The sequence below is a fragment of the Talpa europaea genome (genome assembly GCF_964194135.1).
Source record: "Talpa europaea genome assembly, chromosome: 4".
NCBI lineage: Eukaryota > Metazoa > Chordata > Mammalia > Eulipotyphla > Talpidae > Talpa > Talpa europaea.
Genome location: NC_140070.1, coordinates 16,102,445 through 16,128,121, shown reverse-complemented (window position 1 = coordinate 16,128,121; position 25,677 = coordinate 16,102,445). Strand labels below are relative to the sequence as shown.

Sequence of the window (25,677 nt, the reverse complement as noted above, 5' to 3'; positions counted from 1 at the left end):
TATTAGAGGGCATGCTATGGGATATTCAAAGCCACTGCAGTTCCTTCTAAACTCCCAATATATTAGTTTTCCAAGTAGTAAGTACTGGAAATTATTATTTTTAATTGAAGATGGCTTTATGGTGCTTAATCTGAGTTTAGAGGAATAGGTAGAGTTTATCATTTGTGCAAGAATGGAAATGCATACAGATTTCAAAGAAAAATGTTATTTTAATGCAAACATTGAAAAAATTACAATCTGATGCAGTATGTAAATTAAATGGTATTTTCTGTCTTTGGAGGCTAGACAGAAGTTTAAATCTTTATAAGCCATTATGTTCAAAATACCCTCATTTTTCTTAGGGATTTCTTGTACTATTTGGAATAAAAAATTATATCAGATCTCATTCTCACTGAAATAGACAGATCATCACATGTGAATGCATTCATTAGCCATTCTGTAGAAAGCTAGTCATTTAGCGCTGCATTCCTGAGCTGAAGCATATTCTTGGAACACTAAACTAGATGTACCAAAACAATAAAAATTAAAATTTTATTTTCTTTTTCAATTTTTCTGAAAGAAATAAAACAAAGTAAACATCATAGATGGGGTGAAGGGACAACTTCACAGCAATTCCTATATACTAACTTCACCCTTTTCTTTTAATTTTGAATTACATATGGGGCCAGGGAAGGGGTTCCTTCAAGGACTCAGATCGGCTAAGTCCTTACTCTGAACCTGTGAACATCCATCAAAATCAATCAAGCAGCCACGGCTAGTGGATATTGTAGGAACCTTCCATTGTCTAAAAAGGCAATCTTTTCAGTCTCGTCTGCAGTGATTTCCTCTCTCTCATTCACTCTTTATCTATGCCACACTTATTTCTTGTTTTATAATTAATTATAAAACATGCTGTCCTTTCTCACCTCCCTATTTTGTGCACGCAAACCCATGTCAGGTATACTTTCTTCAACTTGTCCAAAGGGCACGCTGTTCATCCATCAAAATGCAGGTTAAGTGTCATGGAATCCATAAGGCCCGCATTGAACCACCTCCCCTACAGATGTAATGTGCATGTACTTATCTTTCTCCCCTTGTCACAACACATTCTAATCATTCTTCAACATGTCAATCTCTTCAACTATTTCAAGGTTCTCCTGGGAGGAGATAGCATGTCTTGCTAAAAGTGGCATACATACTTATTAAAAGCTAAAGCAGATTTTTCCTCATTGTTCTGATATATTTTTAGTCTCATTTTTATAAACTTTGTAAGTACTGAAAATTAATGTACATATTTAGCAAAAATGGACTTAGACTGATAAACAAATGAGGAATTTTTTAATGGTATAAAACTTCAGCAATTATTTTCTTTCTCTATATATGGACATATATGTATATATATTTCTCTTACTCTCTGATAGTATTTGTTATTGAATAGATAACTGTCATTTAATGTAAAATGCCAGATCCTACATATCTCAGACAGTATGCTTAATCTAAGTATGATTCAGTTGTTGATCAAAGAATGATTTTTTAAAAGTTCAACATAAATTATAAATTTAACTATTGATAGCTATTCAACATAGAAATAAAGTTGATTAACTTAGTACTTAGTACTTAGTGTATGTTGTAAACTAAGAACTCCCTTTGTATTAACACATAAGCTTCCAACCACAACACTAGGAAGAAGGTGTTACTGTCACCAGCCCCTCTTTCACGTAACCAGAGAATATGGAAAAAGATAATTTGCCTGAAATTGTTTAAAAATAAGTGGTAGAATCAGGGTTCAAGCTCAGGGAGCCTGACTGCAAAATGACAATCAAGCTATAATGGCATGCATTAAAGTCACAAGCCCTAACCTCGTAATAGTCAATGGCAAGATTAGGCTGTATTGAACTAAATAAATGACATCTCCGCTATGTTTATGCACTTATAATAAGGCCCCTTGCTGTTACTGTGTATTGAAGCATTTCCTAGCTTTACTTTTGTTGAATGTATTCAGCCAAGCAGTCAGTCAGATCAATAACATCAGGCTTTGATTTTAAGATGTTAATAATACAGAACTTAGGAAGAACTTTCAGAAACAGGTGCCTATATCTCTAGGCATCACTGAAAAATAGAATCTAGGAATTTCTGAATGGAGTCATTCATGTTTAATCAGAACCTCAAAAAACAGCACACAGCAAAACTCTGCTTTTCTCATCAATTATTTTATTCTTTAAAAAAACTTTATAAAATTTCTTATACATATCATCTTATAGCTATTATTAAATATTATTAGCTTATATACTCTTATGTGGAGTTCAAGGAGGCAAAGAATCTTGCCAGCTTTTATGTATAACCCCTCCAAGAAGGGAGACACTACATTTCCAGATATTATCTTTTCACTGAAAATGAATAATAATCTTGGAAAATGACAACTGTTTCTCCTAGATGAGATAATTAGTTTCAAATGATTTTTCTGCAAGTAAAATACCAATGTTTTCCACATAATCCAATGAGTCAGCTGTTAATATGTATTTATCTTAAATGATGTCAAAGACTAATTAAGTACATGCACTGCAGTTTTGACTGCTTTAAAAGGGCTTTTTATAGACCATCAAACAGTGGACATTGAACTACAAATCTTAATAGACAACTCAATACAAATTAATCAAATCAGTTTTGTATACAGTTAAAGTACTTTAAATTTTTAATAATTGTTTCTCTTCAAGTCAGATGAGTGTTGTGCCTATCTTCCTATTTATTTAACAATAGCTTTAGAAACAAACAAAAAATACATCACCATATTAAATCCTCATACTGATATAAAAATTCATTTCACTTTCAGGAAAGTCTTCTCAAAATAAATCGATACGTATGTTAGAATGCAGTCAATGAGGGGCATGTTATTTTTTTAACAAAAACAGCATATTGGTAATCCGTGATCTTAAATCACTTTTCCTACATTGGGCAATGCATGAAATTGCATGTTACAGAGACTTTAAGATCTAGTTGCATTACTATTTACCTAATTGCCCAAGACATACTGAACAGTGTAAACACAAGGATCCTAGACATGATTTTTTAACTTCTTAGAAGTCTCCAGCCTCTATTTTCTACTAGACAACTTAGGCTCTCTGTTAAATATGATAATAACTTTTATGTTACAGGGTTTTGTTGATACATAACAAAACCAGTTTCAATAAGTGCTTTTTGGTCTTGGTTAGATATTCGAAGTAATCCTATTTTGAAATTCAGTAATGTGTCATTTTATCTTTTTCACTTTTTTAAAATTTATTCTTTTACCACTCAACTGTAGACAAACATTTGGATGTAAGAATATTTTGAATACTTTAACTCAAATCTATTTCCTTCTATTCCTATTGCTTCTCTAGTATCTATTCCTATTACTAGAAGATATAATAGTAAGTGATTTGATGTATATCAGAGAATCAACAACCTGGGGTCACATTTCTCTAGCTAGATCAGAGTACAGAACAGAAACCCTTCAATCTAAAATCCATTTAAAATCATTTCAAAATTGATACACCATTATTTGTTTAAACTTGCTTACATATGTCAGTAGAAACATGTAGTCTTAATGTCTTAGTAATATTGCAACACAGTCAAGGTACTTTGGAAAATTGAAGTTAATAGCTGCATTTTTTGGAAGATACAACAAATACAAAAAAAAGCATTAGTCCAAGTGAATGTAAGAACTGCATTAGAATGTTTGGTTCAGCTACTACATGTAAACACTGGAGCATAACCTCCATTCATTTCCACTGGTTCATTTGCAGTGATTTTACTGCTCTCTGTAGCATGTGCCTGAATTACTGAGGTTTTACAGAGCCAGCATGGTGTCAGCCTATGCTTAGTGTGACACAGTCAATGGCATCACTGCTGCCCTAGGTCTCAGTCCAGGGCTCTGGACAGAAAGCAGCCTTGCTCTGTAGCTATTCGAAATAAACTTAGCCACTGATATGTGAGAATGATCTATTTTTAATTTTAAATTTGGCATGCAGGTAATTGTTTACATGTATAATCCCCTCTCTGTTTTGTACTAAGGCAGATGTTATTCTGTGTCATGAAATTAATAATGAAACAGGAGAGTCCATACAATTCCAAAATAATGCTAACAGAAAGTAAGTTCATCTATAGCTATTCAAACCATTAATGATAATGATCCAATAAGAAAAGTATAGTAATATTAATAATAAACAACTACTTTTAGCCCTATGCATCATCCTTTTTATTTCAAGTTTAAGGAAATATGGGAAAAGGGAAGTCATTGAGTATTTGCATATAGAAAAAAAAAAAGTACCTGAGAAAAATATTCACTTTTCCATTATTTTGACAACACATTAATGGTACTTACAAACAGTATCTAAATCTATTTTCTTTTGTGTCTAACTTTTTTTCTGAACAATATAACACAAACTTTTGAATTTTCTTCTTTTTTGTTATTATTTGATTATTTTAATGTAACATCATTTTAAAATTGCATGTGAAGTGACTATACATGGATATTGCTAATACTGCCATTATAGATGTATGAGAATTTATTCTAAGGTTGTAATTATTTTTTAAATTTCTTTGTTTACATGAAGATACTTTTAAGTATTTTTTCTAACTAAATGTTAGAATAAATGTTCAACAGTCTTGTATTAAGAAATTTATGTCCTGAAATCATAAGAAATTAACCAATGCAATTCCTAAGTTCTCAAAATGTTTACAAAAGATCAATGGATATTAAATATCAGATTATAATGTCACAAGCAGTCACTATAAAAAAATACCTGTGAACTACAAGGTCACCTTTCATTGCATGAATTGTTCATTTGTTCCATTGTATAATGATTCAAATACTCTGAGTTTTTATTATAATGCCAATCAAAACTTTTACTTAATCCCACACTACTATACCTTAGGATGCCATGATGATATTAACAGCAAGTAGAACACATGATTTGATTGTAGATTATGTTATCAAAGACCCGATTTCTGCTTTTTTAAAAGATTTATTTTTATTTATTTATGCATACAAGAACTGGGGTGTAGGCGAGAGTTGGGGGAAGGTTAGAGGACTCAGCAGAGATAATGGGGAGCAGAACAGGCAGGTTTACTGAAATTCACTGATGAGGGCAGCAGTGGGTGAGGCAGGAGAGTTCTGCTGGCCAGGGATGGAACTTGTGTGCAGTGGCTGATGACAGCTTGATAGCTCTGAGACTTTAACCCCTGCGCCACCAGCGAGGCCCTGTTTTTATACAGTTTAAAGAATAAAATACCTATAAACAATATTGTCACTATTTTGGAAAATTTCACCTATATTATGAATTGTAAATCTACTGTCCTTCATGGTATTTTAGATTATCCAAAGATGAATGCATAAAACTATAATATTCTAAGTCAAAAGAAAAAAGTTAGTGAGAAATTGCAAAATCAATTTCATTTGGGGTAATAAGCATAATTTTCTTAATTTGATAGAGCCTGATAAAGCCTCAGGCTATCTAGTTCTCAAAGCAGTTGTATTTTTTTCAGGTGTTCTGCAAACAACTATTCATAACATTATATTTTTTTAATGTAAAATCAGGGTACAAAGTTACCATTCAACAGATGCTCTTCCAGAAAAGAAAAATAAGTCTCCACAGTTTAACGTCTTTACACTATATAGTGAATAAATCAATCCTTACATTCTTAATGGCAGTTTGCTGATATTTCTTCTTACATAGGACTCGCATTTTTAGAAAGTTTGAGTTTAAATATAAAGAAGCAGGGAGAATCCTTTACCTAGCTTTAAAAGGTTGTCTTGAGGTGGTCTAATTTCTGTGATGACTTATGGCAAAAACCCAGCAGTCTACTGTTGACATTTTCATAGTAATTATAGATCAGGAGCTAACTGCATGGAGAAGCAAAAATGTGTCACATATAACATGACAAAGACTTGCTAATTTTTCTTTTTACTATTTTCAAAAATGGTAGCAAAACCAACATTCCTGTAAAATAAAGAAAACTTAAATGCATACATCAGATATTTATGAAAGACTGTCTAGAAATTGGAATGAATGTGGGGTCTATAAATAGTGTGATCAATACAATCCCAATGGAAAAACATAAGATAAATTGATGTGCTATCAACTTTTAACCCGAGCTTTCATATTTACATTAACTATTAACTCCTGTACTAGATCTGAAGAGAACCTGCCACATCCTCCCACTCATTCTAGTATTAATCTATTCCTGAGTGTCACTTACACACTCCTGGAGTTCAAGGCACAGACCTCTTAGGACACATGTCTCTTTTCGATAGTCACACAGCCTCTCAAAAACTGCTTCAGGAGTTCAGAGAAGAGAGTTTGCATTTGACTATGGAAATCTGGAAAGGGATTAAGAATAAGGCCATAAGATGAAAAATTAGAAATAGTAGGAAAGGGATAAATAATAGGGCAAAGAACTTCCATCCCAAAGCACACTGAGAATTTCACACTAAAAGAGAGCAGAATGCAGCAGGAGCTAGATGAAAACGTCATTTGACTGGTTTGAAGAGTGCATGAAAGAGAAAATAAGGGTCAGAAAGCCAATATAGTTTGGAGGCAGCTACTGAAGGCAGGAATTTTGGATCTGGAGATATGAAATTTGGATTTTATTTAGCACTGACATTTGAATAGAAAGCTCCTGGGGAGACCTGTCTGTCACCAGGAAGATCCTGACACCTCACAAAGACCTCACATGGTGATATTACCTTGATGAATTTGCTACCATCTAGGTTCTGGCCTTCAGCCCTGAAGCCTCCAAAACCTGGTTCTGTCAGCAGAAAACACGTGTCAGCCTGACTGGTACATTCTGTCCCTGAGGCTGAGCCACATTAAAATCAGACGCTTGCTGGGTGAGCATGGAATTGGAGACACGGAATTGTTTTGGCATCCACACATTATCGAACATTAGATCAACCTTAACATGACCATTGTCTTTTCTCTTGAGCACTGCCTAAGCTTGGCCTACGTCAATTGTTTTCCTCTCTCTCATTTCAGATTCCTTCTGATGAAAAATCTTTCTCCAAGTATGTCTTAAGATATCCAAACAGGGGCCTCCCTGGTGGCCCAGGGGTTAACATCTCAGCGCTATCAAGCTATCTCCAGCCACTGCTGCCTGAGTTCAATTCTCAGTGAGGGAGGTGACCCAAATGATGCAACAGACCTCTCCTGTCTGCCTGCTGCTCCCCTCAGCAGTTTATTTCTGTCAATCTGCCTGTTCTGCTCCCCACTCTGTCTCTGGTGAATCCTCTCACCCCCCACACCTCTGGCCTACACCCCAGTTTTGTATGCACAAATAAAATAAATCTTTAAACATAATATTCAAACAGCATACATTAACTCTAACAGACCAGGAATAACAGAAACTCCCATAGCGATGACAATAGATATACATGAGTTAATCCATCAAGTGGGGCTGCTCTCATGGAGGGAAGGCTAGTCACAAATTTTTGATGGGCAGCTTACAGCTACAGTGATCTATGTGTTCCTATTCTGCAGTACATGAAAGGTCAATGGAAGCTATTGAACAGAGGAACAATAAGATCAGAATTATCATTGGGGGAAATTAATTTATCAAGAAAGCATTAGAAACTGTAGGCAAAAAAAATGTCTGAAACCATGGAGGTCATCTATACAACTAGCCTGAAGAGAGATAATGAGGATATAACTAAGGAAGAAATAGGAGCTGTGGATTTGGAAAGTACTACAGAGACCTCGACAGTATTTGTAAGATTTGATTGGGAATAGTAGGAAGGAAGACAATGTCCAAGTTACCTTCAATGACTTATTTCCTGGAATCAGAGAACATTAAAAAAAAAAAATCTTCACCTAGCTTTAAAATCAAAGATTGTCGTAAGTTCTATAGAAATGAATGTACTGCACAACTCACCTAAACCTATATTGTATAGATAAATCTATTTCTATCTATTTTTAATAAATAAATCTTTTTTTTAAAAGTTGTAATATATTACAATATAAAAACTCGGTAACAATTACTTCAAATTTGCATACCATCCGTAATTACATCATATGCTCCTTATAACTTATTTTGGTTTTTATGTGATTTAGTCAATATTTTTAAGGAAAAAACATGATAATAAACACGTAACTTATGTATATTTTAAAAATGAACCTTTGGGGCCTCCTCTGGTGGCTCAGTGGTTGAGCACTGGGCTGCAAAGCTGCCTGCAGCCTCAGTAGCACCGGTTCGATCCCCGGCCACTGGTGAGGGTCCCACATGGCGTGACAGACCTCTCTTGACGCGCCCACTGCTCCCCTCAGCAGTGTATTTCGTCAGTCTGCCTGTTCTGTTCCCCGCTCTGGCTCTGGTGAATTCTCTCACCCTCCCGTGCTTCTGACTGTACCCAGTGCTTGTATAGATAAATAAATAAATATTTAAAAAAAAAAAATGAACCTCTGATGTTCTAACATATATGCAATACCAGTATTGATAGACCCTTGTGGGATTGTGGGATTTTTATCATATCATGTAGGAGAAAGAAATTTAAATGTATTCCTTTTTTTTAAAGATTTATTTATTTATGCATACAAGAGCTGGGGTACAGGCCAGAGGTGCAGGGGGTGGGGGGTTAGAGGATTCACCAGATACAGAGCGGGGAACAGAACAGGCAGACTGACTGAAACACACTGCTGAGGGGAGCACTGGGCAAGACAGGAGAGATCTGCTGTACCATGTAGGCTGCTTCCTGGCCAGCTGGGGGGATCGAATTCATGCTGTAGAGGCTACGGATTGTTTAATAGTGCTGTGCCTGACCCCTTGCACCACCAGGGAGGCCCTATACTTTTTTTTTTTAACTCAAGTAAAAAAAAATAAAATAAAGAATGGTTTTTATTCAACAACAAGTATTACAAATCAAAAACATCACAGCCTAATCCAACAACAAAAAGTAAATTTAAATTATGTATTCAAATCAAATATTAAGAACAGATGTATTTTAATTGCATCTAAGATTATCTACCCCTACAACTACCTGCTACTTACAAGGACTACTTTTTCCAAGAACTTAATGTGGAGTCGAAATCATAGGCTATGGAGCAAGGAAATGTAGAAGCCGCTCAGAGACACACAGGCAGATCAATTACAAGTCTGCAAATTGCTTTCAGCTCAAACGTGATTGCACGGGAACAGCAAAATAACTGCCCCAGGTTAATGCCTCTTGGACATTAACCCAACCTTAGACAGTGCTTCGAGTTTTACTCTATTTCCAGTGGTGGCAGCAGGGGTGATAATAGCAAGTGAGGCTTGAGACTAAGACCAGAGGTACTTCTGTCACCTTTGAATCTGATGACAAGCTTCCTCTAGTACCCTTCCAAGCCCACATGTCAGAGCAAACAATACATATAAATAAAGGGGCACTCATTCCAAGAACAAACACAAGCTTTTGGCAGCAAAGACAGGGCGGCTTTCAGCTACTCTGAGCAAACAAAGCAGAATCTGAAATTAGATTTCTAGATCTATAAACTGCTTGTGGGTCTCAATGATATTCAAAACTTGATGCATAGCATATTTTTAAGATAATTTTTCCCAAATATTCTTTATTCTCCAAAAATTATGTGGGATGTCTTCTAAGTTTACTACTAATTTGCTAACAGAATTGAACAGATATTCCCATTAGCAATTTTCTCATGTTTTAAATTTTTACTTAGGAAAATACATAGAATACAAAAAAATAACAGAAAACTTTCAATTCTGAATCATTATTTTAAATAACAACATTAGCCAAGTTAGCATGTTTAATCAACAAGAAATTCCAGGGACAATGTGCTAAATGTTGATCTATGTAAAACTATTACTTTGCCTAGGGTTACTTTCAAATTTCACAGCTTCCAAACTAACACTTTCTCAGTTATCAGTGTGGAGTGGGCCTTTAATTCACAGTTCCATTAAGTGCAGCAGTGCTTCAAAACTTTGAAGTGTGTAACATCTCAACTCCAGGAAATCATATTTCATGTCAAAGAAAAATTTCTCAGATAATCTAGGCTAATGCTTGTCAATACAATGTTCTAGGGAAGTTTTGCCTTAGGGAATGCTCATTTTACTTGAATGTGACAGCCTGGGGATATCAGGCTGGGGAGAATATCAGATGTTGCCAAGGGCACCTTAGATAATCTTATTGGAAGAAAAGGAGGCTGCCATGATTTCATACTCTACTGTATGCCATGAAAGACCTATAAATATTCTCCTGATATTCTAAAACTGGTTCTTCAGCAGATGCTAATACCATGTGCCAAGGCAATTAGCAAGCTCATATTTCAGAGTATCCTGCCCAGAGTATCCTATGTAAATATTTTGAAAGTCACAAAGTAGCCTGGTGATAAAAAAGTAAAAATGAGCTGTGACTAATGGGCTATCAAATAGCTATTTTTTTAACTCTATTGAGTATGCATTTTACCACAATCAGGAAGATGTTTTATATATTTGGAGTCACAATTAGATTAAGTTGTTGAATTCTTGATCCCTCTCTTTCTTTCATTCCTGTTAAAGAATGGGTTTCTCATGATGCTGAGTCAAAATCCCACAGAAGTATCCAAACATATTTCAAAATTGTGACCCTGTAAATTTACTTTAACTTTTTTCACAGAATATCTCATAGAGAAATTTATATCATGCACTTAGTTTAAAAAATACAGCCTCAAATATATTCAGAATCAACTTGAATAAGAACATAGAAATTATTTCATGTAATATACTTTTTTCCATTCTCATAGCAAAAGAATATAGACTCTATGAGCCTATATTCAATGAGACAGTAATACTTAATAATGTCAATGAAATTCAAGATAGAGACTTCTCCAAAATATGTGTAGATAACATTGTAATACAATGTAATACATGTAGATACATTTTAAAAACTAGATATAAAATCTTCAAGTAAGGACACTATAGATTTGTAGACACTGCAATTTAAGTGAAATGGCATGTAACAAAAACAAGTCCTCAAATAACGTTATTTCATAACATTGTGTGTTCACAATAGGAAGGGACTGTTTTTTTTCCTAAATAACATTGTAAAAAAATGAACAAAACAGAGTGGAAAGAAGGAAGTTATTCGAGGACTTGTACCCTCACCTGTCTTATATGATGTGAATTCATTTTTTAAAAAGTCAATAGCATTATATTAATCTTTGATATTCAACACAAAAAACAGAAAACCATACGATCTAATGTGGACAGAGATTGGTAGGCTGTCTGAGAGCCCCTGCTACCTGATCACACTTCTCTTAGATGTGCATGTGAAGATTGCATAGAGTAATTTTGGAATTACTAACATTAAAATGTAGGAAATGATTGTTTTTCTTTTTTTCTTTCGTCTCTGAAAATAAAAATCTACCACTGTAGTAGATGAAATTGAGGCACAACGAGCCTGGCTAAATTTCCAAATCTACTGCACCTGTTTTTACGATCAAAGAGTAACTATCATAAGAGTCTATTAGTATTCCTTTTACCAGTCACTCCTGCCCAACTAAGATATTCAGAATTGCATTGTGATATCAAAAAAATTCTAATAAAAATGCCAGAATATGTCATTGTCAAATGTAGTATGCCTAAAGAGATAATCATTATTCTTGAACAATAATGTGATCTGCAATTACTGGTTTTACATACACCAATGTTACTTAATGTAAGACTAATGAACAGGCTACTGCAAAGAAGTCTTGTAGTCTCAAGATAAAATGATCAAATTATAGTAATATCATTGTGTTCTGTATTAGACACTCCCTCAATAATTGATAAAAAATCCCAAGGTTTTATTAATGATGTATTTGCATAGCAGAAAAGGAAATAAAGATAGCTCAATGTGATCATTTAAAAGGGCCAAACAACATTTCAAAAGATAGAAAACCAGTTCGAGTTACTTGTAATAACTTATTTAAAGTGATCAACAATTTTATTTTAATTGAGGTAACACTAGTTCACACATTGTTCACATTGTTCACACTAGTTCACAACACTGTATATGATTTAGAGTTTTATTAGCACATTAAGTGGTCAACTCTTTTTTTTTAAAGATTTATTTATGCATACAAGAGCTGGGGTAGAGATTTGGGGGGTGAGAGGACCCACCAGAGACATAATGGGGAACAGAACAGGCAGACTGACCGAAATACACTGCTAAGGGGAGCAGCGGGCAAGTCAGGAGAGGTCTGCCATGCCATGTGGGTAGCTCCTGGCCTGCCGGGGATCAAACTCATGCTGAAGAGGCTGTGGATTACTTCATAGTGCGGTGCCTAACCCCTTGTGCCACCAGGGAGGCCCTAAGTGGTCAACTCTTAATAAGAAAACAAACATCTTTAAAGCTAGAGAAAGCAGATTCAGTTTCACTAATCTTGAACATGCTAATTAAACTTGATGAAACTAAATTTCTCTTATGAAATTAGATTAATAATGTCTACATTTTAAAATATTACACTAAAGACAACTTGATTTTAAAAATGGGCAAATGACTTGAATAGACATTCCTCAAAATTATACACAAAGGGTCCATAAGTATATGAAAAACACACTAATCATTAGGAAAATGTAAATCAAAACCAAGTGATGATACCCATCCCCCTTAGGATGGCTACTATCAAATAATAGAAAATAGTAAGCGTTGACCCAGGTGAGGAGGATTTGGGGCCCTCGTGCCTATTGGTGGGCGGAGGATAGTCACTAAAGAAAACTTATGACCCACCAATTCCACTTCCAAAAAATTGAAAGCAGAATTCAAAGAGATTTTGGACATTCATATTCATAGCAGCATTTTTTTTAAGATTTATTTATTTATTTACACAAGCACTGGGTACAGTCAGAAGCGTGGGAGGGTGAGAGAATTCACCAGAGCCAGAGCGGGAAACAGTACAGGCAGACTGAGGATACACTGCTGAGGGGAGCAGCAGGTGGCAGGATAGATCCCTGCACCATGTGGGACCCCCACGTGGCGGCCGGGATCTAACAGGCGCTGCAGAGGCTGCAGGCAGCTTTGTTCAACCACTGTGCCACCTGGGAGGCACCTCATAGCATTTTTCACAACAACTAAAAGGTAAAGGCAACCCATTCATCAACAATAAATGAACAAAAGTGGAATAATAGTCAACACTTAAAAGGAAGCAAAGTCTGCTGCTTGTCACAAAAAGATAAAGCTTGAGATATGCTGGGTGATCTAAGTCCATCACAAAAAGACAAATACTGTATGATTTTACTCATCTGAGATAGCTAAAACAGTCAAATTTACAGAAACAAGTAAAATGGTGTTTGCCAGGACTAGGGAAAGGAGAAAACAGGGTATGGTAGTTTAATGGGTCTGTTTTATAAAATGAAAAAGTTACGGCATTTGGTTACACAATAATGTGCACCTACTTAGCACCACTGAGCTACACACCTAACAGATTATACTAAACAGGATACTTAAAGTGTCTGCATCTAATATATAGCCCAAAATAGTATTTATAGATCAAGAAATATTATGCACAGGAAGAAGAAGATTGTGCAGCCAAATGTCAGCAGTAGAGAGACAGCACCTACCACCACTTACTAGCTGTGACCTCAGCCCCTTTTCTTCACTTATAATTGGGTAAGAAGTGTGCCTTGGGGGCCTCCATGGTGGCGCAAGGGGTTAAATATCAGTATTATCAAGCTACTGGCAGCCAGCAGCATGAGTTCAATCCCTGGCCGGCCAGGGAGCTACCCACATGGTGCAGCAGACCTCTCCTATCTGGCCTGCTGCTCCCCTCAGCAGTGTATTTCAGTCAATCTGCCTGTTCTGCTCCCCACTCTGTCTGGGGTGAATCCTCTCACCTACCTCCCCAAAACCGCTGGCCTGCACGCAATTCTTATATACATAAATAAATTTTAAAAAATCTTAAAAAAAAGTGTGCCTTCACTACAGGATGTTGCTAATTAATACATAAAAAATGTATACTAATGCTCACATGAAATAAGCTGTAGAAAAGTATGTGTTCATATATTGTAGTATCTGAATAAGAAAGACGCTGGTATCTGAATAAGAATGTCTTTATATTTTTATTTTATTTTTAATATTTGTCTTATGTCATATTTTATTTAACTTTCCCCCCACCTTTTTAAAAATTCGATTTTCTTTTTATTGTAGTAACATTGTACATGATTCAGAAATGGAGGGTGGCACCTATTCAGAGACACATGGCCACACCACACACACTGCCAAGGCACCTGTAGTTCTCCATTATTTGGTATTTTAATGAGAACATTTTTCTCATCGTCACTCCCTCTAGAAATAATGAATCCAACTTTGAGTAGCCTATTTATACAAAAGAGAGAAAATGTATCCATTTAACTTATTTAAGTCATTTGAGGAGATTGAGGAGATTCTGAATAGAAAAATCTACAATACATGCTCTGAAGGGGGAGGCATTTGTGGTTAAGGCTATTATTTCCCTGAGAAAAGAAGCTGCTTATATACAGGCTACTGAGAGCAAGGTGACTTCCACTGAAAGAATGGTGGGGAAAACATAATTCTTTGGGGAAAAAAATTTCTGCAGTGGCAAAATGTAAATTTTACAAAGGCTTTTTTTTCACCTGTCTTTTTACCTTTTACATTTGTACACCCTATTATTTAGTATCATAATTTAATCAAAAGGTATTTATGAGTAAAAAATAAGCAAAATTATATAATCATCACTTGTAAGATAATCATGCCATGAAAGCATATGAAAAGGGTAAATAATAATTTAAATTACTAAGTTTTCCTTTAACAAATTTAATCAAGGAAGGACTCAAGAACTTCTTTAAGGGCCTCCCTGGTGGAGCAAGGGGTTAAGACCCAAGCTATGAAGCTATCTACAACCTCTGCAGCACAAGTTCAATCCCCTGCTGACTAGGGAGCTACCCACATGGCGCAGCAGACCTCTCCTGACTTGCCCGCTGCTCCCCTCAGCAGTGTACTTCAGTCAGTCTGCCTGTTCTGTTCCCCACTCTGTCTCTGGTGAATCCTCTCACCCCCCCACCCCGCATCTCTAGCCTATACCCCAGCTCTTGAATGCATAAATAAATAAATCTTTAAAAAAAAAAAACTTCTTTAAATAAACAAACTGATGGGCACATGGTGTAATTTACATCTCTGCTTATGATCCAGGCAGGGAGCTCAGCCACCCTGGCTGTCAGTCATCTCTGATATCAAGATACAAAATCGAAAGCGTAAAGAAAGTCTCTGTGGATCAGCTGGCAAATCTGACTTGGTGTATTTTCTGCCTTGCAAATGTCCCAGAGACACTTGTGCTAAAAAAAAAAAAAAAAAAGTTTTCTTTACTTCTAAGGCTAAGAGCTTCATGAGTCCTACAATGCATAATTTCTATTATTATTCAAGTTTCTTTGCATTAATGGTACATTCCTTTTTTTTTTTTTCCCATAGGAAATACAGTTTGGCTAGGAAAACTATTTGGTCCTTCAACTAAAGGGTGTGAGAAATGAATACTAATTCCTTTCCACTGGTAACTATTATCTTACACAAAAGCATTCTAGATATATGACCACAGATCCATTGCTTAAAAAAAAAGTTTTCAGAGACAATGCTAAATGAGTTCACTAGAAAATATAACTCATCAGAAGCAGGCACTCCTGAACGTGATACCCTTGGTTCTGACCTACATTTCCTCTTAGCCGTGAGTCTGAGTCCATGAATACCTGCCCTCAAGTTCTACACCCACAATCTTATATACCAGGCATCCTAGTTCTACCCTGGATGGAAGATAGAAGGATAATATGAAATTAGGAAGGAAAGCGATTGAAAACAAGATAGTTAATAGGCATCAGAGTGGAGAGAGGATATTATCCAGGGGTATTTAGAGCATGTTTAATATACAAGTTACCATAAGACAGTCATTATCATCATTTTTCTCCCAGTTCTCAGAATCATTTTATCTCCTTTAGTGCTAATCCTGTCTCATTAGAGATGACATTTCCCAGCCTGCATTGCAGCTAAGGTAGCCATGGCACTAAGTTCAGGCCTGTGGAACACCAATAGAAGTCATGTGTGATAACTTTCAGGTCAATTCTAGGACAAGCTGCTTATCCTAGACAATCTAGTAAATCCTTTCTGCTGGATAAGAAATGGCAATTTAAGGAGAGTTCTTGGGCTATCAGTTCTCCTGATAGCCCAAGCCTGGAAGCTCACTCTTTAATGGCGACACAGCAGGAAAATAAAATTCTGACTTAATCCAGGCACTGTGACTCAAGGTCTCCATTTTGCAGGAACGTAACCTATCTTTAACTAGGCACTGACAATTGTGAGGCAGAAGTGGAAGACAAACTGTGAAATATCTGTATTCACCTACCCTGCCATTCACTGAACTGCAGTAGTGGAAAAAGGAAAATATTGGTCTTTGATTTTGCTTAAAAAAAAAAAATTTTGAATGATACAATTCTGTGGTTAAAGAGAAACTATTAGAAACAAATGGGATGAGTTGGCAAAGAAAGTACCAATGTGCCAACATGAATAAAATGATGGTTTACTTTTACCACTCCAAAATGGGACAGTACAGGTTTTGGCAAAGCAGTTCCATTTTGGTGCATTTTGGAACTTACAGATCTAAAGTAGTTTAGTACTTGAAACTTTATCTTATCTTTTACAAAAATTAAATTTTCATTTAAGTTACATGGCCAATAAAAAACAGCAGTTCTAAAAACCTTTAATTAGGAGTTAGTCTACATGGCAAGGTACATGTATAAAACATCCTTTTATTTTGTAAATATTTTTCTAATGCTAACTCTAAGTCAGTCACTGTGGTAAAGCTAAATTGATTGTTGGATTTTGAGGGGAGTTGACACTATTATCTATAGCTGTAGAGTTTACAGTCTAATAGCAGTAGCCAAGTCTACAAACTAGAAGAAGTACAAAGACTTCTTCTAGGATTAAGGATTTGCATAAATGGAAAAATGCAAGTAAACACTGCAACAGTTGTATATTGTGTGTAGAAGATTCAAATACCAGCCTGGAAAAATAAATATATAGCATAGTACTAGATAATTTTAACCCACATCATGTAATCATGAAAACTAAAGTTGCATAAGAACATAAAATGTTGCTCTGAGTCAGAATCATGAGCTCCAAAAACAGCCTTATTGTAGTTCTATTGTAAGAGTAGGAAAATAAATGTTTCATAGCAGTACACAATGTTCCTTTTGCATGTCAAGCACAAAAGTTTCAGCTTATAATGAGGAGCAAACTGACTTTCCTAAGAACCTGGAAAGCACATAGTAACCACACAAGGAACAGCAAATGAGATTGTGTCATCAATTTATGAGATGCAGAAAACCCAATGGGGGAGTAGGGTGGGAGGAGAAACTAGCACATCTGAACATTTTAGATGTCTATGTTGCATATAAAAATATCAATAATATATATGTAATCTTTTTCAATTTTCCATTTGATTTGCCTAATTGAAGACATACACATATAAAGTCTATACATATAATACATATCATATTCATGCATAGAGCTATATATGCATGGAAATAAACACATGTAACATGCAAACTCACACAGATTAATCTATTCCCCAATCTACATAGCTGCAATTTTCTTAATAATTCACTAGAAGTTCTGAGAACTAGAGAGTTAAAAATATTGTCTTTTCTTATTATTTTTAATCTTATAGAATGAGCTAATGGAAAATTGGTAACATTTTGTACTATCTTCAAACTCTCTATTATAGTCTGCAATGCACTCCCCACTCTACCTAAGAGTCACACTCCAGAAAGGAGATCACTGGACATTCTCTGACAGCCTGGGACACTTCACCTGACAAAATCAATCTTAATTCTGGCTGGTGAGAGTGCTAATGGTGATGGTGGTGGGTGGGTGGGGTTGGGGTTAACAAATAGGTATTATACCCACTTCTGGACATTTACCCGGAGAATACAAATACACTCATTGGAAGCAACATATACACCCCCATATTCATTGCAGCAATATTCACAATAGCCAAGGGCTCGAAACAACCCAAGTGTCCACTGACAGATGAGTGCGTTAAGAAGATGTAACGGTGGAATACTACTCAGCTGTAAGAGAGATGAAATATTGCCATCCTAGAGAGTAAGGTGTTTATGGAAATAAGTCAGAAGGAGAAAGACAAACACCATATGATTTCACTCAAATGTAGTACACAAAGAAACAAATGAATGAACTAAATTAAACAAAAATAAACTTTTATACTATATGACCATGTGAGTAGCTAACAGATGTAAAGGGGAAGAAGGAAAGTTGGGAAAATGGGGTAAAAGAAGTCAATTATATAGTGAAGGAGAGAATTAGACTTTCAGTGTTGAACTTAATGGTCATACATACGTACAGGTGTTGATTTTCAACAATGCACACCTAAAATGCATCTATGTTATAATGCAGTGTTACTTCAATAAAAAAGAAAGAAATAGGATGGTGGCAGCTGCACCAGCCACAGACCCTTCTCTCCATTGCTTCTCTATGTCAACTGCCTTTATGTCAACTGCCTAATGACTTAAACAATTTGTATAATAGTCAAGTATTTAAAAAACGCTGCCCATGCTATAGTCTTTCCCAGTGTTGTCGTATAAACATGTATTCAGGCTTTTAAGGGCTTGTAAATGGTGTGGCTCATATTCATCAAAAATATTGAGAGACATGGGCCTCCCTGGTGGAGAAAGGGTTAAGACTCAACCTATGAAGCAATCCACAGCCACTGAAGTAGGAGTTCAGTCCACGTCCTGACAGGGAGCAACCCACATGGCCCAGAAGCCCTCTCCTGACTCGCCCGCTGCTCCCCTCAGCAGTGTACTTTGGTGAATCTGCCTGTTCTGTTCCCAACTCTGTCTCTGGTGAATCCTCTCACCCCCCCCCACACACACACCTCTGGCCTGTATCCCAGTTCTTGTATGCGTAAATATTTTAAAAAAATATATTGAGAGACAGAGAGAGAGACAGAGAGGAAAATACTCATCATAATGCAATGCATAAACCCTGAAGAATTCCCAAGGAGACAGTAGGTGCTTAATTATGTCAAGATAGAGGTAATAGTTACAACAGCTAAAAATATTATTTCACGTGCTTTTTTGGTCACAATTGGATATGCATTGTTGAAAGCAATCCTAAACACAAAGAATAGTGGTTTAATTGTTAAATATTCCAAATTATTTTTTTTTTTTAGATTTTATTTTTAGCCCATATTGTTGAAAAGTGGTAAAACTCTATTGGCTACTATTAAACTTATCATAAAGGTAATCATTTCACAATGAATATAAACAAGATATAATCATATCCTGCATGTTAAATATATTTAATTCAATTGGTCAATTACACCTCCATAAAAAATAATAATTTTGGGAAAAAGTTACCACAAAGAAGGAACCCTCAGTGTTATGGGTAAGCCTACTGCTCAGAAAATACAACCAGGGTCGGCCATAAATCTAAAGAAAGCACTGAGGGTTTTCTGTAAAGATTTTCACTATTTGAATTTTAACACCTTTTTTTAAAATTAATTAATTAATTTATACAAGCACTGGGTACAGTCAGAAGCACGGGAGAATTCACCAGAGCCAGAGCTGGGAACAGAACAGACAGACTGATGAAATACACCGCTGAGGGGAGCAGCGGGCGCAGGCAGGAGAGGTCTGCGGGGCATGTGGGACCCTTGCCCAGTGGCCGGGGATCGAACCAGCGCTGCAGAGGCTGCGGGCAGCCTCACAACCCAGCTCTCAACTGCTGAGCTACCAGGGGAGGCCCTGAATTTTAATGCCTTTTAAAACAATAGAATACTCTACTTGGAAGAGACACAGAATTCAATTGTTTTATTTACTTCCTAGTAACAATAAAGTTGATAAACTGGGGGGGAGGGGGAGCGCAGGGGGGGGGCTTCACAAAAGCTTTGTAAGTACCAGGAAGTAACCAGCCCCATTAGTCATTATCTCTTAAGTAATCTGTACATTGTAGAACCTCAGCTCAGGTAAAAAGGGGAAATAAAAGTAAAAAGAATCTTAGAAAAATTTATGTACTAGTCAATATATTCTAATCTGGCAGTTTTTTAAAAGTTGACTTAATATTTGAGTGCCTCTGAGGTACCTTGCATTTATATTTTCAAGTTGTATATGTACTTTGACTTAGAATGAAGTTGATTTTTTTTAATTAAATTGTTCAACTATACTATGGCTTTCACTATGTATAATGGATATGAAAAATCATGTAAGGAATAAATGTTAACTGAAGTTGATTATGAATTTGCAACACAAATGGTAACTATTTCTTCAAGCAATATTTTAAAAAACTAGGTTTTTTTATTGTTTGTTGAGATGATAGGCTTCTGGGTATGATGGTGGGCTTGTGGGTATATCTGCCTTATACAAATACAAATTATTTTCACTGCCCTAAAAATCCTCTATGCTCCATTTCTTCATCCACTCCATTAGCTCCTACCCTGAAGCATTTTCATTGAAAAAGAAAAACTAATCTATAACTTTCTGAATTTCAAACTAAGGGTAAAATTCTGATTCTGTTATATGTTATTTAAAATTAGCATGGCATCAGTGGTACCTATGCAATATTTTTATTATATTGCTTACAACATACAGCATTTACAGCTTCTCATTTTTTATCTTTTCTGTCATTTTTAAGTACTATATGTACTTCAGCGAAATCAATAGCAGATGAAATCGATAGCGATACAATATCATGCATTACCAATAGATTGATCTGCTTCCCAATTCCATACTCATTTATTACATGATAAGGGCATGATTTAATTGATTTATAACACATAAATGTTTGGAATATGGAATATGAGAACCACTTGATTCATAAACTAATGACTCAGTTTCCTTATAATGATCCTCATGTCCAGTTCTCCTAATAGGCCAGGATATATATTTATCTGTGTGAGAATGGGGTGAGAGTTTCCTTTACCACTGTTCTTGGTGATGTTAGTGGTATTCCCACAATCCCCCACTGAGAAATTCTGTGTCTTTTCCTTATGACTACTCAAAAGAGGCAAAAAAGTGGCAAATACCATGCAAACAATGGCTCTACTAAACATATCCTATGATATTAGATTCTCTACTGGAATGCTTACACTGATAAAATATTATCATTTTCTAAATGATATAGTATATATACTTCCTTTCTAAAGTATGAAAGTTTTCTATGCCTATGTAATGTCATTTTGTACACTTTTAAGAGCAACAAAACTTTATCCAGAGAGGGCTGTAAGTTCTGGGTAGTCAAAGTTACTCAAAGTTTCTCCTGTGTTGATAGTCACTGTAAACCTTCCTTTGGTTTTATTAATTTTATTATATGATGCATAGTGAAGAAACCGAGAAAATGAATCATCAGTGGTAGTTTCCTATGCTCTTCTACTCCTTATTTCCTATCGATGTTCCTTAATCCTAAGGCTTTGTTATATATACAAAAATATGATAAAGAGTAATATTTATTTCTTAAATTACTTAATAAAGATATAATGATAAATTTTATTTTTAAATAGCATCTCAACTAGCTTTCAAATATAACTCAAAAGGAGATATAGTTCAAGTTTTCACTAAGGACTGACTTATAAAATGATGTCATTGAGCAAAGCACTCACAAGAAGTAACAATTAATTTCAGTGTGAATTATGCTGAAGCACGTCAAATCATTATTTCTAAATAAAAATATTCATTATATTTTTATGGGATAAAAGAATTAATCAGAAGAACTTTAATTTTTAAAAGTTCAAATGCCTTTGTTCTTTCCCTTCTATAAACTAAGCATGCAAATCCATTATTTAAGATATCAATGCAAATGCAGAGCACTTAAAGATAGATTTATGCTGTGCAGACTTTTTTCAAGCAATGCTTCATCACCATTTTGCTTCCAGCTGAAAAATGAACTAAAAAATAAACAACTTCCTGAAAGATACAGAAAAAAAATTAAAGCTAATGATTCCCCCAAAGGGAAGGAAAATTACCAATGGAATGGTTTAAATAAGGCTTCCATATTATGCATTCTGAGTGGAAACCCCATGCTATCAGCATAATTTTATCATGTTAATAAGCAACAGGTGGTTAAAGGAGAAAAAGATAGCACTTACCTTCTCTATGCCCTCCAGAAGTCATCTTTACAAAAAATTAATTGTCTTACTAAAGTAGTAAAGCTAAAAAAAAGCCTGATACAAGATTTTCAAGTAAACCATTATAGTTTTATGTATTGCATGTACTTCCAAACAAATATTTGTTAGAAAAATCTCAGAAAATCATTTATATAATGTAATACAAAATTTTAATGGATTTCTCACTCCCCCATCATATAGGAATAGCTAAAAATACAATAGCAATAAAACACTACACTGTCTATATAAAAGTTGACTGCATGAATCCTACAGTATTTCATTCTTAAGGACAATTCAGCCTCACTAAAGCAAACACATTCACAAACTGTCCAAGTATAGACTGAGTGCTTATCACTCAATACAGTGATTTGAACAAAGTCACTGAATACTAAGATATTCAAGATTTAATATGTGCTTTAGAGAAGAAAACCTAAATTCATTTTTATTTTTTAACTTTTATTGAAGTAATAATGCATTATAATATTATGTAAGTTTCAGGTGCGTATTATTGAAAATCAATATGTGGCTGCAACTGTATGATTTCACTTATATGTGGTATAAAGAGAAAACAAACAGATAACTAAACAACAAAGAAAAACTTTCAGACTATTAAGACAAACTGATTATCAGAAGAGGGGGGAATGGAGTAGGTAAACTGTGACAAAAACTTTTTTATGGCGAAGGATAGAATTGAACAGAGGTGAATTTAAGATTCATTCTTAAAAATGTAAAGCATCCATTGAGTAATGAATTGTCCTAACTTGAGACATTTGCTCAAATACTGGCAGATTTTTCACTTTTTTTTTCCCTAAATGAGGCCATGACAAACAGAAATTCTCCACCTTTAGACTTATCTCATTTGCTTGCTTGCCTATGTCATTATATTCAAGATTAGCATGAACTTGGAAACAAATGTGCAAAGAGGGTTCTTTTACAAGGCGTTCATTCAGCAATGTAAACGTTTCAGCTTTCTAAAAACATGTAAAATGAAGTCCTCCATTAAATATTGCCATTATCATTTTTCATCCCAAGTTTCCATGCTTACCATCAATTAGCTACATTTAATTTTGAAGTAAAATGAGCATGTGTTCAGGAATTCCTCTGCTAGAATCAGCTACGTGTGTTAGCTATGACTTTCTGACTTGTCAGTTACTTCATGGGAAGGGTGTGTATGTGTGTGTGTGTGTGTGTGTGTGTGTGTAGGTGGGGGGGTGGGGAGATAAAGGAACCAGGATGTAAAAACTAACCTAAGCTCCTGACATTTATTTTCCCAAATCATGACACAGCGTGAGCTGATGAAAGAAGTTCAGCTCATCCCCACGTAGTGCACTGCAGATGGACTCCTCAAAAAATTCTCTCAAATGTCACAGGAAGGGGTGGCACTGTGTCTGAATCACTCGCGCTGCCTTTCAGGCCTCCTGGCTTTTAAAGGGTGTGCTGGGGGGCGGCCATCTACTGCCAGCACGACCTCTACTCCCGGGCCAGCGCGTTGCACGCGACGTGAACTGCGCTCCGCACGTGGGCAGCGTTTGCTGAGCTCCACTCAGATCAGGTGGGGAAAGCGACCTGCCGGTGAAGGCCACCGGCTCCAAGGCACACAGACGGATGGGCCGTCTCTGCACCAGGCTCCTGTTTTAAAGCCCCTTTAGGAAAAGTCCCCAAAGGAATCTACAGTTTAACCCTTCCACCCCTCCCCCTGCAGATTTTATTCATTTTGCAATAAATCGTAACCGAATGCATTGTAAACACACCCTGTACTAAAGTTAATGCAGAAGCACAGACCGTGATCGGCAATTTCATGTCATGGGGAGCAGTTAACTTCTGCCTTCTGGTGCGCCCAACAACCCCCCACCCTTGGAGAGCGGGCATTTATAAATCTTACATCTCCCTATCTGCTCCCTCAAATTCCTTAATGGACCATTAGGAACGGGATCGATGCTAGTTACTTCCGTAGCAATGCACCCCACAGGCACGGCGGCTGTGTTTACTAGAGCCAGAAACACCATTCAAAAGTTGAGCAGGTAGAGCCAGCACTTTGCACACCTTGGGGGCCGGGGGCGGGGGGAAGGTGGAGTAGGAACAGTGGCCCGGTGCAGGTAGGGTGGGAACCTGGCGACACCTGAACTCCCGTGCCCCGTGCACGCCAGCCCTTCCCCGCGCACCAGCCGCGAGGGGGGCGTCGGAAGTGCCAACTTCTCGGGGCGCCGCGCGCCGCCGCGTCTCGGGGCAGCCCCAGCCCCCGGGTGCCCACCCGCCCGCGGGCCCCGCCTCGCGGCAGCGCGCCCCTGAGCCCGCGCCCCGGGGTGCGCAGCACTTACGTCTCGGAATTTGTTCCACTGTCCGGCTTCCTTGTCGTACTGCGAGATGGTGGTGAGCCATTGCTGATCATCCAGAAAATTGCCGCCGTCCGACCGCCCCCCGGCCGCAGCCCCGGCCGCGGCAGCTGCGAGAGCCTGACTGCACCAAGCGGCCGCGCACACACACAGCACGGCTGACACCTTGAGCATCTGCGAAAGGAGACACAAGCGGGGGGCGGAGGGCGCAGTGTCAAAGACGGGGTGCGAAGCCCGGGGAGCCCCTGCAAGACCGGCATTCGCAACGACGAGGGTAGAGGGGGGAGGAGACAAGCAGGGACCACGGTGCCCCTTCCTTCCCCGCAGGCTTGGCCCCCAAACCCGGGCGCGCAGACACGCAGACCCGCAGACCCAGGGGAGGAGAGGTGGGCGCGAGCAAGCCAGCCGCGGTCCAGCCGCCCGGGCGGGCGCAAGGATGCTTGCTGCGGGCACATCACCTTGGGAGCCCGCACGGTGCGCGCAGCGCCTGCTGGAAATGCAGCCGGTTCTGCCAACTCGCGGCTCTCTGGAGCTGCTGCACGCGCCGCGGTCTCGAGCGGTCCACTCAGCTCCAGCGCCCGGCGCGCTCCCCCCTGCGCCGCCTCCCCCCGCGCGGCGCTCTCGCCAGCTCCCCTCGGCTCACCCCTCCCTCCCCAGCGTCTTTTCCCTCTTGCACCTCCTCCTGTCCCACCTTCCTCCGTGGATCCGAGCTGCAGAGTCTCCCGAGGCGACGCTGGGCGGGCGGCGGAGGACGGTGAGCTGCGCGCTAGGAAGCCTTATCTGCTTTCTAACCTCTCGCCTCCAGAAGAGCCTCTCCCGGTCTGGAGCTGCCTGATCATTCTCTGCTCCTGGATTTATTTAACACGAGGCACACAAGGCGTGCTGTATTTCTCGCAGTTGCCTCTGCGCTGCAATTTCGGAGCTGGCCAGGCAGACGTGGGGGGTAGGATCGGGAAGAAAACTTTATGCATCACCAAGTCAAGAATCCTCTGGACTTTGTCTGTTGATAAAGCTCTTGTCCTGAGCTCCGCCCTAAGGCGAAGCGGTCGCCAGGCTCCAGGGAGGTGTGCTTCGTGGTGTGCTTCGTTTCAGACGTGTAAAGTGTGCGGGCCTGAACTTCTGGGTTATTACAGAGTGCAAACTTTCAGGTGAAAGGCTGCAAGTTTTTTGTTCTTTCTCTCTCTCTCTCTCTCTTTTTTTCCTTTCTTTTTTTCTTTAAAGAGAATTATTGCCAGGTAGGGCGTTTGAGTACATCTAAATTT

General features: G+C 37.6%; 1 protein-coding gene across 4 annotated transcripts in view; it reads right to left on the bottom strand.

Annotated features, from left to right (window-relative positions):
* SPOCK3 (SPARC (osteonectin), cwcv and kazal like domains proteoglycan 3) overlaps positions 1-24,589 on the bottom strand; it is a gene marked incomplete at both ends in the record, with an annotated part of 299,287 nt that extends 274,698 nt beyond the window's left edge. For 3 of the 4 annotated variants that reach the window (XM_084231677.1, XM_084231678.1, XM_084231680.1), the window contains one exon: positions 24,401-24,589. In XM_084231677.1, the coding sequence (XP_084087803.1) occupies positions 24,401-24,589 (189 nt within the window). The remainder of the gene's footprint in view (positions 1-24,400) is intronic. The other variant, XM_084231679.1, reaches the window with a different exon arrangement.
* Between the last annotated feature and the right edge of the window lie 1,088 nt (positions 24,590-25,677).